The 14,286-nt window shown below is 41.6% G+C and overlaps 1 protein-coding gene across 1 annotated transcript in view; it reads left to right on the top strand.

The window, feature by feature from the left end:
• The first annotated feature begins 188 nt into the window (after positions 1-188).
• ENPP5 (ectonucleotide pyrophosphatase/phosphodiesterase family member 5) overlaps positions 189-14,286 on the top strand; it is a 17,954-nt gene continuing 3,856 nt past the window's right edge. Inside the window, exons 1-3 of the mRNA XM_065401274.1 lie at positions 189-248; positions 4,369-5,237; positions 12,752-12,928. Of these exons, the coding sequence (XP_065257346.1) occupies positions 4,409-5,237; positions 12,752-12,928 (1,006 nt within the window). The 5' untranslated portion in view covers positions 189-248; positions 4,369-4,408. The remainder of the gene's footprint in view (positions 249-4,368; positions 5,238-12,751; positions 12,929-14,286) is intronic.

Below are 14,286 nucleotides of genomic sequence, written 5' to 3'. Positions count from 1 at the left end.
CTGCGCACGCGTCCCTTTCCGCCCCGCCCGTGACCACCCTGCCCCCAACACGTGACTGACAGCGTCGCTGGCCATTGGGGGCTGGGAGCGGGGCACAGGAAGTGCCCAAACAATAGGCGGGATGGAGGCGGGGCTTATCTGCGGAGGGGCGGGGGCCGGGAGGCGAGTGGTGGCGGAGGGCGGAACCCAGACTCGGGGTGGTAGAGCGCGTGAGCCTGCCGCCGGGAGCGTGTGACTGAGGCGCTGAGGTACGCACACCCTCTGCCCCTTGGCTGGCCGGGCCGGGGCCCCCGCTCGCCCCCCGGGGATACCGACATATCGCGGGGTCGGCTCCGCACTCTGGCCCCCGGGGATACCGATCTATGGTGGGGGGCGGGGCCGGCTCATCCCTCTGGCCCCCGGGGATACCGATCTAGGGAGGGGGGCGGTGCCGGTTCCCCTGGGGATACCGACATATGGGGGGGGGGCGTCAGCTCCCCCTTCTAAACCCATATATCGGGTGTGTCCAGACAAGGACATGGAGGATGGGATGGCTGCCTCTGAGACTCGCTTCTCTTGATTGAGAGCAGGTTGCATGGGTGCCTGGCTCCTGATCCCTAACTGGGGGCGGGGGGAGGCCACCTGGAGGATGAGGCTGGGTGGGGTTTGCTCAGCTGTTTTACAGTACTAATGATTTCTCTGACTAATTTTAGATGTGCAGGTCAGTGGGAAGCAGAAAATACTCCACCCCCCCCCCCCCCCAAAAATACACACGAACACATCTCCCTCTGTCCTGCTTGATCCAAATGCTCCATGCTGATCCCCTCTGCATTTCTACACTGGTCTGTGCTTTTGAGACACTTTGCTTGGATTGCAGTCTACATTATTGCCTGTGGTATCTAAGCCGATCACCCTAGTGTATCTGAATACCCAGGGCTCCTCTCAGTAATGTCATCAAGGCAAGGTGCATGTGGCAGGTTAAAACCAAACTTCCCGCTGTCATCTTAGGGAAACAAGACCTACGCAACAGCCCTGATCAGCTTGAAATGACAGGAGTAAACGCTGTCAGTGGTGACTGAGAAAGGGCTGCTGGGTGGAAGATCCATGTAATGTCTTGATCCCTATTGATCTCCTCCAGTATGTCATCCTTTTTATCTCAAACTTTGATGAATGTGTTTCATAGATTCTTAAGGCAAGAAGAGATGATTATATCATTTTCACAGATCCAGCATCTGTGCTGCACCCCAGTTTTTAAACAGTTCCTTGGAGGAACCTCTTCAGTGTACCAGATCCCCAATGGGTCCCACTCATAAACCTTGTGGATGTGGTCTACTTGATAGTCACTGTAAAACTAGTACTGATTTCAGTGGAAGGCTGTATATTGTTGATTTCAAAAGAGTCATTAAAATCATGAATGTATTGGATAAAGAGTGAAAGGCAAATCTGTATTATGTGCCTCACTATTGCTGATATGTGGGAATGGACCCGTCAGTCGACTAGAACTGGTTAAAATAACAATAGAACAAGGAAACAACCATACACAGTAATCCTGTAACAAATAGAGGAATAATCATCTTGGCAGGACAAACAGGCATTTTTAATGGGCTTTTGAGAAATGAGCTGTTGCATGTAAACCTGTTTTCAAGGCTTTACAGGGGATATATGCCTGCCTTGAATTGGAATAATTAATGAGTCTTGATTAGAAGTGTATGGGAAGCCTTCAGTGAATAAATAGCATCACAAGAGAGGATGACTTCATTTTGTATGAGCGCTGCACCTGCTGCTATATATAGATAACTCTTTTCACGGTTTCTGCAGGGCAGCTGATTTCTTGATAAATCAGCTGATCAGACACAGAGCTAATTATTTTCATGGCTATCCAGGAAGAAAACATTTTCTGCATGCAACCCATAACAATCACTGATTTTAGTTTGCAATGGTCAGATTACATATGAGAATATTCTCACTTTAGCAAAGAATTTCTCATTTCATGCTTTCTGTACTAAGTATATTCAGAAGTCAGTGACTGTTGATTTAAAAGGACAAAAGAATTTTTATGCTTAGCACTAGTCTGATTAGGAAGTGCAGTTGTGAATCATCTGAGATGCCAGTTAATCTTTCTCCTTTTCTGTCTTTTTCCTTTATGAATCAAGAGACTTTTGGTAGCAGATAGATTTAAAATCTTTATATGTTAGGGGAAGTTAGATGGCTGAGAGTTGTATGGAGTATTTCACCTCTAAATCTGTAGTTTCAGTATGAGCCAGGTTGATAGTAGCTTAAAATTGATACTGCCTTTATGATCGAAGTAGCACGACATGAGAAGTAATTCTTCCACTCTACTCAGCACTGTTCAGTTCTCAACTGGAGTAATGTTTCCAGTTCTGAGCATGACATTTTGGGAAAGATATGGACAAACTGGAGAAAGTCCAGAGGAGAGCAGCAAAAATGATTAAGGTCTAGAAAACATGACGTACAAGGAAGGATTGAAAAAAATGGGTTTGTTTAGGCTGGAGAAGAGAACACTGAGGGGGGACATGAGAACAGTCTTCAGGTACATAAAAGGTTGTTCTAAAGAGGAGGGTGATAAATTGTTCTGATTCACTGAGGACGGGACAAGAAGTAACTGGCTTAAATTACAGCAAGGAAGGTTTAGGTTAGACACTAGGAAAAACTTCCTAACTGTAATGGTAGTAAAGCATTGGAACAAATTACCTAGGGAGGTTGTGGAATCTCCATCATTGGAGGTTTTTAAAACCAGATTAGACAAACACCTGCCAGGGATAGTTTAGATAATACTTAGTCCTGCTTCAGTGGAGTGGACTAGATGACCTATTGAGGTCCCTTCCAGTCCTACATTTCTATGATTCTATGATACCTGGATTTTTTTAAAAATGTGCCATAGCTGGAACAGGAAATTATAATAACTTAGTATGTCATTAATCTAAAATTTGCTTTACATTTAATTTACCGCTTTTCCCATTATAAATGCTCTGAACATATGATATTCCAGTATCAAAATACACTCAGGGAGTGTTAGTGAAATTTTAACTGTAGCCCCCCTGTGATGACTTGTTTCCCCTCTGCTGAACAGCTGACATATACTTGGTGACTCGTTATTTGGTACCTTTGCTGCCACAATCTGGTATTACCTCCTTGTCTCTTTTAGACTTTAGAGTTAAAAGGTTTTAGTCTTTTCCCCCCAGGAACTTGAAACCCAGAGCTGCTCTTAGCACATGATAATTACTGTGTAGCATCACTTCAAGAAGATGATGTCTAAATAATTAGGTTGCACGTATCAGGCTTAGTTTTAGGGTTAGTGAAAATAGAGTATCTTATTTATTACTTGAAGAACAAATACAACCTAACAAGGAACTGGAAGCTTTAAAGAAATAGTTTTATACACAGAAACCTCTCTTTTTTTTTTTTTAACCTCATGTAAATCTATCTTGAGAGTGTGTGTGTGTGTGTGTATGTATGTGTGTGTGTGTATGTATATATATATATATATATATATATATATATATATATATATATATGTATGTATGTGTGACACATATATATATATATATATATGTGTCATCTCCCCACATCAACTCTTGCTGCTAAGCTACTGGGATGGCTTTGGGAGTTACTCACTTTCTCTGAGGAATTTCTCACCTCCAAAGCCCACCACAGTCTACCTTATGTGGGAAGCTTCTGGGGCTAGGGACACCAAGCTGAGCTTTTTTCAGGCTCCCTCCTCAGAGCTCTACTAACCCTTCTTAAGTTAGCCCACCTCTCCAGGCAAGTCCAGCCAAACCTTCTGTCTGACCTCCGACTCCCAGTGGTTTCCCGTGACTGCCCTGTCACAATTCCAGCTCTCCCTTTCTTGAGATCCACTCTGCAACTGTCACCTTGACCAACCTCCCTACAGGCTCCACTCTCTCTGGAGCCTCAGTAGTTCCTTCACACACGCCTTTTCCATCACTTTAGTTTGATAACAGTCTGAATAGAGAAGAGAAAGCATTCCATTATGAAAGGAGAGCGGAAGCCTTTTTAGTCTCAAATGTTGGCAAATTTGTCACGGTGGAAGAGGAAGAATTTTTTTTGTTCAAAGCACTGGCTGTACAACAGACTCTTGTGTAACATTGGGTAAATCATTAAATCTTTCTGTGCCTCAGTTCCTCATCTGTAAAATGGGGATAATACTATTCCCTTACCTAGCAGGGCTGTTGAGGGAAAATCCACTAATGTTTGTGAGGTGTTCCACAGTGATGGGAGCCACTTGAGTTCCTGTAGACAGGGATTAGTCACAAACTTGTTTCAGATTCACTTATACTGTAGTAAAGATAAGTGTTCAAGATAATTAACTTGCAGAAATGGTAACTGAATTTTGCCTTTGTATTCTAGAGATACCAACTTTGTGCCTGAGTGAAAAAGCTTTTCCAGGATGGCTTTGAATTGCTACTGGGGAGTCTTGGCAGTCTGTATGATGACTTTTCCAAGCACACTTTGTTTCCAGCAGGACCAGTCCAGAGTGTTACTATTATCTTTTGATGGATTTCGATGGGATTACATTTATAAATTCCCAACGCCTACCTTTCATTATATCATGAAGAATGGTGCTCATGTTAAACAGGTTACTAATGTGTTTATTACAAAAACGTATCCTAATCATTATACAATGGTGACAGGTCTCTATGCAGAGAGCCATGGCATAGTTGCTAATGAAATGTATGATCCTGTCCTGAACAAAACTTTCTCCCTGAACAGCATGAACATCTATAATTCAAAGTTCTGGGAAGAGGCCTGTCCGATATGGGTCACCAACCAAATGGAAGGACATAGAACCGGAGCTGCTATGTGGCCTGGAACAGATGTAAAAATACATGGAGTCTTTCCTACACACTATATGTTTTATAATGAGTCTGTTTCATTCGAAGATCGGGTTGACAAACTTATTGATTGGTTTACCTCAGAAGAACCCATAAATTTTGGTCTTCTGTACTGGGAGCAGCCTGATGCGATGGGGCATGTTTTGGGCCCAGAAAATCCACGTATGGGCGCAGTCATTAGTGAGATTGATGACAAGCTGGGATATCTTGTGTCAGAACTGAAGAAAGCAAAGTTGTGGGACACACTGAATATCATAATCACAAGTGACCATGGAATGGCACAATCTTCTTCAGAAAGGCTCATAGAGCTTGATCAGTACGTGGCTAGAGAGCTGTATACAATGGTTGACCATTCTCCGGTGGTAGCGATTTTGCCAAAAGAAGGTAGGAACTATGGCATTAAAATGACAGCGTAACAAGCCTTATGGATGGGGGGAAGTGATAGATGTGGTATATCTTGGCTTTAGTAAGGCTTTTGATACTGTCTCGCATGATCTTCTCATAAACAAACTATGGAAATACAAGCTAGATGGAGCTACTATAAGGTGGTTGAATAACTGGTTGGAAAACCGTTCCCAGAGAGTAGTTATCAGTGGTTCACAGTCAAGCTGGAGGGACATAACAAGTGGGGTCCCGCAGGGATTAGTTCTGGGTCCGGTTCTATTCAATATCTTCATCAATCATTTAGATAAGGGATAGAGAGTGCACTTCTAAAGTTTGCAGATAATACCAAGCTGGGAGGGGTTGCAAGTGCTTTGGAGGATAGGATTAACGTTCAAAATGGTCTGGAGAAATGGTCTGAAGTAAATAGAATGAAATTCAGTAAGGACAACTGCTAAGTACTCCACTTAGGAAGGAACAATCAGTTGCACACATACAAAATGGGAAGGGACAGCCTAGGAAGGAGCACTGCAGAAAGTGATCTGGGGGTCATAGCGGATCACAAGCTAAATATGAGTCAACAGTGCATCACTGTTCCAAAAAAAAAAAAAAGCAAACATTCTGGGCTATATTAGCAGAAGTGTTGCAAGCAAGACATGAGAAGTAATTCTTCCGCTCTACTCCGTGCTGATTAGGCCTCAGTTGGAGTATTGAGTCACATTCTGGGGGCAACATTTCAGGAAAGATGTGGACAAATTGGAGAAAGTCCAGAGAACAGCAACAAAAAGTATTAAAGGTCTAGAAAACATAACCTATGAGAGAAGATTTGAAAAAAAAACTGGGTTTGTTTAGTCGGGAGAAGAGCAGACTGAGAGGGAACATAACAGTTTTCAAGTATAATAAAGGTTGATACAAGGAGGAGAGAGGAAAAAATGTTCTCCTTAACCTCTGAGGATAGGACAAGAAGCAATGGGCTTAAATTGCAGCAAGGGTGGTTTAGGTTGGACATTAGGAAAAACTTCCTAACTCTCAGGCTGGTTAAGCACTGGAAGAAATTGCCTAGGGGGGTTGTGGAATCTCCATCATTGGAGATTTTTAAGAGTAGGTTAGACAAACACCTGTCAGGGATACTTAGTCCTGCCATGAGTGCAGGGGACTGGACTAGATGACGTCTTGAGATCCCTTCCAGTTCTGAGTCTATGAAAATTGCAAAATGGGCTCGTCCTTACAGGCTTGGGTCCTTGTTCGTGTCAGCAATCACCTTAAAGCCAGTGGGACTTCTGTCATGAACTGACTTGTATGGGTTAAAGTTTGCAGACTCATGCCCTTGTTTAGTATTGATAGCTCTGTCTAGCATAGCTTTCTAAAATTGACTTACTCATTTTTAAATTACTGTAATACTTGCCAACCCAAAATCCTGACCAACCCTATGTTGTGTTTATATGGAAACCAGATATAATCATTAGGCACCTATCACGTTGATATCTCATTGCCAAATATGATGTAGATGAGTATACAATATGGTTTTCTCCATACTCATACTTGACTTGAATCACCAAGGGCCTCATGCTGGTTTTATTATCTACCTTCATTGGAAACAAAATTAGATCACAACTCTCCAGCAGTGACAACTAGTGCTGTCACTATGACAATTTCTTTTGGTTCTGTGGTGATTATATAACAGTCAAGAAAAGAGTGGCACAGAATTTTTAAAATTGAATGCAGAGGGCCTTCTCCCTTGAAAATATTTGCAATATATTTATCATAAACTTGTAATTCCTCTCCATGAAATATAAACATGCATTGATAGGTGATCGAGGTCCCAAATCTAGGTTGAATTTAAAATAAAAAAATTGTATGGGAGCTGATTTTAATAAAAGTGTATTCAGGCTTGAAAAAGATTTATATTTTGGCTTTAAACACTTCTCTGCAGCTTTGTACTAGTGCATGAAAACAAAATGAAGCTCACCAGAGTACTTGCTGTCCAAGCTGAGTGAACTGTGAAATGGAAGCAAATGTTGAAAATAAACATAGATTTTTGAAACCCCTTTAATTTAATTTCTAAAACATTACTAATTGACAGGATTTTTTAAATGATTTGCAACGGGTCCCTTTAATAGGAGTGGCATCTTATTTTGTCATCTCATTGATGCATAATGTGCTTTTCTTTCTATCCATCCGGAGGTCATTGCTTTAAATATCATCTTTTGCTTGAAGATGCTGATCTTCATGTTTTGTTGTTTCAGTTCTTTAGTTTGCTGGTAATATAAAACTAGTCTTTCATAGGCATAGCTAAAATTACTTTTTTTCCCAATAGGCTTTTAACTCTTTTTTTTGAATTGTCCAACAATTAACTACTTCTTACTCAGTCACTAGTCACAGCTAGAGGTTTTATTTTCAATTTTTGTGTGGAATTATATTCTAAGAAATTAAATAAGAGTACATTCTTATAGCTAATTCTACAGCTCAAAATTTAGCCACCATTCTCATGTTTAACGTGTTCAGGCCCCAGGGGTCAGTAAAGCTGTGAAAAACAAAGCGGTAGTGCCTGTCTTCAGCAAGGAGAGGAAAAACTTGTTCTAAAAAGATTGGAATGCAGATTATTACTGATAAGGCACACCTATGCTTCATTGTATCTTCTTACTTATAGTTGACAGGTTGAAGCCAATGACATCTATCAAAGGTAGAAGCTGAGATGTTTTTAGTGTTTGCTATGAGGGATCTGATATACCAACCTCTTATCAGAATATGCTCTTCTTTTTTCCTCTTCCTCCGCGTGTCCCCCACCCTCCCCCAAAAAATCAGACTTGGCCTTTCTCAGCTTGGGCAACCCCAGTTGTGTGATGTACTTAAGGGGTATTTGAACCTTTCTGAGAGAAGTACATCATCCTACATGCTGTACGCTGCAGACCAAATTCTGCCCTTAATTTACAGTAACTCCTCACTTAATGTTGTAGATATGTTCCTGAAAAATGCAACATTAAGCGAAACGATGTTAAGCAAATCCAATTTCCCCATAAGAATTAATGTAAATAGAGGGGTTTGGTTCCAGGGAAATTTTTTTTGCCAGACAAAAGGCATTTATATACATTTTAAACAATTTTAAACAAGCAATTTAATACAGGTATTAAACAGGCTGGCAGCCCCCACATCAGGTCTCCTCCCCCCTGCCCTCCCCCTGGTGCTTCCCACCCACTGGCGGACCCCACGGATCAACGCCTTCCACCTGCTCCCCCTGCCCGCCTCAATCAGCTGCCTTGCGGCGTTCAGGAGGCTGGGGGAAGGAGCAAGGACACGGCACGTGTCCTCCCCCCGCCTCCTGAATGCCGCAGACCAGCTGATTGCCGCGGGCAGGGGACAGAGGGGGGAGGCTGCGTGCTGCATCCTCGCTCCTCCCCCCAGCCTCCTGAATGCCCCAAGACAGATGATTGCGGGGGGAGCCAGAGGGAAGGCACTGACCCATGGGGTTCGCTGGCGGGCGGGAGGTGGGGCACGTAGGGGAGCTGATAGGGGGGCTGCCAGCTGTGGACAAAGCAGGCAGCCAAACGTTATAGGGGAGCATTACAGAACATGCTCGTTTAAAGTTGTGCAACGGAACAAGGACGTAACATCGAAACAACATTAAGCAAGAGGTCGTTAAGTGGGGAGTTACTGTACATACAAATGTGACTAACTTTAATTTGAGGCTAAGGTTGTATGTCCAGGAAGAGGTTACTATCTTCTCTCAATCTAGGGGTGAGAAAAGAGACTTTAGTGCTTTGTAGAGGGGAGCAGGGTTACAGGAAGTGGGTGGACATGTACAACCACATTGCCTTCAGTCAGAATGTATTGGTGTAATTGAAGACAGAACTTGGTCTAGCAAACAGAGAGAGAGAGGATCCACTTATAAGAAGCATGCTGTGACCTTTTTACTAAATGAGGTCATAGTTTTAGCCCCAAAGACAAATAAGAAACATTAAACCGTTAAAACCACACTTCCTACCCTTCAGTTCTTTCTCGGCTGCAAAGAGACCACTTGTCAGGGTCTGGCTTGCTGCCTGTTTTGAAATGTGGATGCATGAAACACAAAAAGAAGATAGCGAGTGCTGCAGAAACGTCCTGCTCAGCTAGTGACAAAATTATGATTTGAATAGCACATGTGACACAGTCCTAAATTATATTGTAAATAGATTCAGTATGTGCAGGCTTCTTACTATTAAAACGGGGAAGGCATGATAGCAAGGGAAAGCAAACTGCAAAGCTTTAATATTGAAAACCTAGCACATACATGAGCAAATTTAGGAACCAAAACTACATCTGTTTTCAAACTCCCTTCCTCGTCTACTTAATCTGTCAAGTCTTGGATTCAGAGTTTCTTCTCTGAAACGTCATGGCAACACCACCATCTAAACAAGAGCAGGAAGGCTGTTTCAGGTGATTGCTCTGCAGTGGCAGATGCCATCAGTTGTCCGAAATAGCCTTCTGTGTTCTGTTAAGTGGTAGTAGTGTCACGGAGGCCCCAATCCTGCTCTCACTGTAGCTGGGGGCAGATTTCAGTGGGAGCAGGATGGGGCCTTGTGAGGCAGAGGGAAGCTGAAACCCTGAGCACAGAACTTGCCAAGAAAGGAATTGAGAACAGTGATATTCGGTTACCTTTATCTTTTAAGATGGAATATATCGTATAGATGGATCTGAGAGCATGACCTAAAGAGAAGGTTGCATGACACTTCCAACTACAAGACCCAGGTGCTTAAAACTTGCCAAATTTTAACCATTGGAGGTGACATTTTCCATGCCAACGATCTACCTCAGGCTGACTTTTTAAAAGTTTCTGCTAAAACAGTGCTGCCTATGTTTAAAAAAATAATTACAACCATTTTATTGAAGCTCTTCTGCTTCCAAGCTTTGGCACAGGGACTTGAAATTTGGCAGGGGGTTTCTCTTGGTATGTCTACACTGCAATGAAACACCTGTGGCTGGCCCGGTGTCAGCTGACTGAGGCTCACGGGGCTAGGGCTGGAGGCTATAAAATTCCAGTGTAGATACTGGGATTCGGGCTGGAGCCCAGGCTCTGGGACGTGTTTTATTGCAGTGTAGATATACCCTCTGGTGTTAGGGATGTGCCTTTTCCGGTCTCTGAAACAAGGCCACAGGATGTGGGGAAGCAAAATGGTACCAGAGCAGTGAGGGAGGCGTATGAATAGGAGCAGAATGGGATGGAGAGGTAGATAGTTGCAGAAGGGGATGGGGACAGGGGCCATTGGGGTAGATAGGAGCGGAGGGGAACAGACTGGCTGGGGGTACAGGAGCAGAAAGGTATATAACCACCATATAACCACCAGAACACACTCCCCATCAGAACCTGTAATTGATTTCACAGGCAGTTTTAATTCTGGCATTTCCTGACTTTTGAATGGTAACCTTAACATACTTCTAATGTAGTTATGTCACATAGGTCAGATTTAGTTATTGATTTTTTTATGTTAAACATTTAACAATATCATTGCAGAAAATACAGGTCAGTTTACTTGTACACAGGAAGGCTATTAGTTTGCTGTGTCCTTAACCACCTTTGTGAATGTTCATGATTTTTTCAGAGATGTCTGAAAAGACCCAGATTTTTATTGTAACTATAGTAAGAGTATGGGTGGGTTTTTTTTGTTTTTATGTGGCTTTAAGCTGTTTATATTGGGACAAATACAAAAATGTGATCTTCGAGGTTGTGAGCAGAGATTAGCACTTACTTAAATCTTAAAAAACAATCTATCACCAAGCCTTCAGCTCTTGCTGAATCACAGGAGAACAGTGTTAAAAGCCAGGGATGAAGACAAGGGCAAGATTCCTGGCATCAGACAATATTTCTTCAAAGCAGCACCTTTGACTCCTCCGGTTTCCATTAGTGGAGTCTCTGACATTTTATTGATACGTTTTTTTCCCCTTCACCATGCTTCCTGGGCCCTACTATTTACTGCTTCTTAGCTCTACTTTGCACTGCTCCTCCCCTATTACTCTCCCCTCATCTTCCTCCACTTCCCATTCCATAGCTGCTTTTACTACAAACTTTACAGAAAACAGAAATAGGTAAATGATAAAAGTAGCACAGAAATAGATCTCTAGAAGAAGAGAGAAATAGATGCAGATTGTAAACTTTTTGAGACAGAGAATCTCTTTGCTCCGTGTTTGTACAGTGCCTAGCACAATGGGGTCCTAGTTCATGACTGGGGCTCTGAGGCGCTACAGTACAAATAATAGACAATGATGAACAGAAACTTGGAGACTAAAATATATTTGAACCTCTGTTTCTACTGTTCTTTTACACCTCCATCTATTTCTATAGTTTCCCTAAATTTTTAATCTAGTGTGAATATTCAAGTTGTGCATGCTGTTAGACTATGTAACGGTCTAATTTTATGAATGACTTTCATCTTCCTTCCCATTCCACCTTATTGCTTGTTTCTTGCTTGATGCATTTTGCCTTGAAGTAAGTTGTAAACTCCTTGGCCAGGGACCAGTTTTTGTACTGTACCTAGCGCAGTAATGCCCTAATCTGGATTTGGGCTTCTGAGCATTACAGGAACATTAACAATAAGAAGTAAATAATTTCCAAAGACAGAATATATCACTAGGATCATATAATACAGATTTGGACTTTTTCCCCCCTAAAACCATGAGCTGATTGGTTAGCTGCATAGTTGGGACCTAACCACCATTTGAAGAAAATTGCCACACCTATAATTTGAAATGGTGAGATAAAGAGGAGGCAAAGTTAATTAGGCTCAGGTACCAAAGTGTGGACTGAAATTTTTTTAAAGTAAATACTATGGGCTTAAACTGAAGATTGTTGGCTTCCTGTTAAGTAAAAGTTATGCTTTCGAGGCTGCCATGGAGAAGCTCCCAATGCAGCTTTCTAAAGGAAGATGAACTCTAAAGCAACCCAACTACACCATAGATGGTTTCTGGGGAAATGTGGCAATTCCCTTTTGAAGCTCTGCTCCCTGAGAAATCTGTGTGGACTGAATAGAACATCAGAGTGTCACTTCCCTCCTCTCAAGCTTTATATGCAACAGGGAAGAATCCGTTTATCCACAAAGGGGCTTACCTAATTCCTTCTAACTGAAGTGAATACGTGAAACTCCTGTTGCTGTGCACAATGATGATAAAACAAAAAGTAGCTCATTGTACTCGTGTTTAAACAAAAAGAAAAACACAACATAAGAGAACTGTTGTAATTCTATATTGAGGGACATGACAATTTATTGGAACGTGCTCTTACGGTCATGTGATTTCACCAGACCTTTCTGGTGAATAATGTGACCATCCAAAACTCTTTAACAATAAGGTTACACAGCATCACATACTGTCTGCCTAGAACTTCTTTTATGGCTAAATTCTGCTCTTCAGTGTAACAATTTTTTTTTTATCCTTCATACCTAGTGTTGAAATAGATCATTTAAGCTATTGCTAGCATGTATACTAAGTGACTCATCATTCCTACTTGTGTTTTGTCACTATTAAGTTCTTGTTTTATTTGGTCTAAGGCAAACTTGATGAAGTGTATGAAGCCTTGGTCAATGCTCATCCCAACATGACTGTTTATAAAAAGGAGGAGATTCCAAATAGATTACACTACAAACACAACAGTAAAATTCAACCAATCTTAGCAATGGCTGATAAAGGATGGGAAATCTTACAAAACAAGTCTGATCAACTTCTCTGTAAGTATATTTTTCTCCATTCTGTTTCAGATCTATAAATTATTTTCTATTCAAACTAGCACAATAAAGTTATTAAATGCTGCGACCTCCTCTCCAGCCCTCAAAGCCCCATACCTGGCTTAAAAAGGGTTAAGAAGTCTTCAAATCATATGGGTGGAATTTTCAAAAACCCCAAAAGGAATTTTCAAAAACACCCAAAGGTGTACCATCACATTGAAAGTCAGTGGGACTTGTGCTCCCAACTCCTTGTAGGAGCTTTTGAAAATCCAGTCCTCAAGTGGCTTCAGAGACTTTAGCTGATCACAAATATAACTTTAAAAAATAAGCAGTTTCCTCTTGCAAGAGCTGGATCTTGGAACTTCTTAAGAACCTAGAGCCCAATTATGTAAAGTATGGTATTGCGGTATGAAGCACTGCCAGCTCAGCCTGTTGATCTGAGGGGGATTAGTCTGTAGTGCAGAATACATGGACATCGCTTTGGAAGGGACTTCTGAGATGGATTAGAGAAACTGGTCTGCTGATTCAGAAATTGGAGAACACTTTTGTTAAACAGGCAACGAATATCCTAGCCCAGGGGTGGGCAAACATTTTGGAATGAGGGCCACATCTGGGAAATTGTATGGTGGGCCATGAATGCTCACGAAATTAACAATTCATGTTCAAACAGGGACAACACAAGTTTGTTTCAAAATCAACACTATTAAAATAATTCTGTCGAATAATGCGCTGTTAGAAAATTACATTACTGAGCTGTTTGTTGATTTTTTACCACACAATTTTGCTCCTGTCTGAACACACATTGTATGTTAGCTAAAACTTCTCAGTGTAATGCACTGCGTAAAAGGTTGGTAGTTTTTAACGTTTATTGCTGACTTCTTTACAATCTGTAATTGGCTTTGTTGACTCATCAGTGTTTCTGCATTTGATCGTGCCAATAACCAAAATCTATTCAAACTGTTTTAGCTTCAAAGTAAACCATAATTAAGCAATGTTGTTGTTAATCAGTTTAACTCTGAACAAGAGATATTCAAATAAACTTTATTGAATAAAGATTATATTTTAGTGGAAATAAACATAAAACCTTACTTACTGTTATAAATATACCATCATAACAACATATTACAGTAATTAAACCAAACTTGCCCCCTTTCCATGCCCTCTTTGATTAACGTGAACAATGCAGCTGGTCACCCTTCTTTACAATGGCATCAAAGTCCGGTGTCGCTCTCGTTGTAGAAATCCGCAATACCAAGCTGAGATGTTGGTCAGTTAACTGGGATCTGTAGCGAGATTTGTTGTAATTCAGCAGGGAAAATGTTTGTTCGCAAACATAGGTGGAGCCGAACAAAACAAGGATT

This window comes from Emys orbicularis, chromosome 3 (assembly GCF_028017835.1).
Source record: "Emys orbicularis isolate rEmyOrb1 chromosome 3, rEmyOrb1.hap1, whole genome shotgun sequence".
In the NCBI taxonomy this organism is placed as follows: domain Eukaryota; kingdom Metazoa; phylum Chordata; order Testudines; family Emydidae; genus Emys; species Emys orbicularis.
Note: the sequence above shows the minus strand (reverse complement) of the source record. Positions and strands in the feature narration are given on the sequence as shown.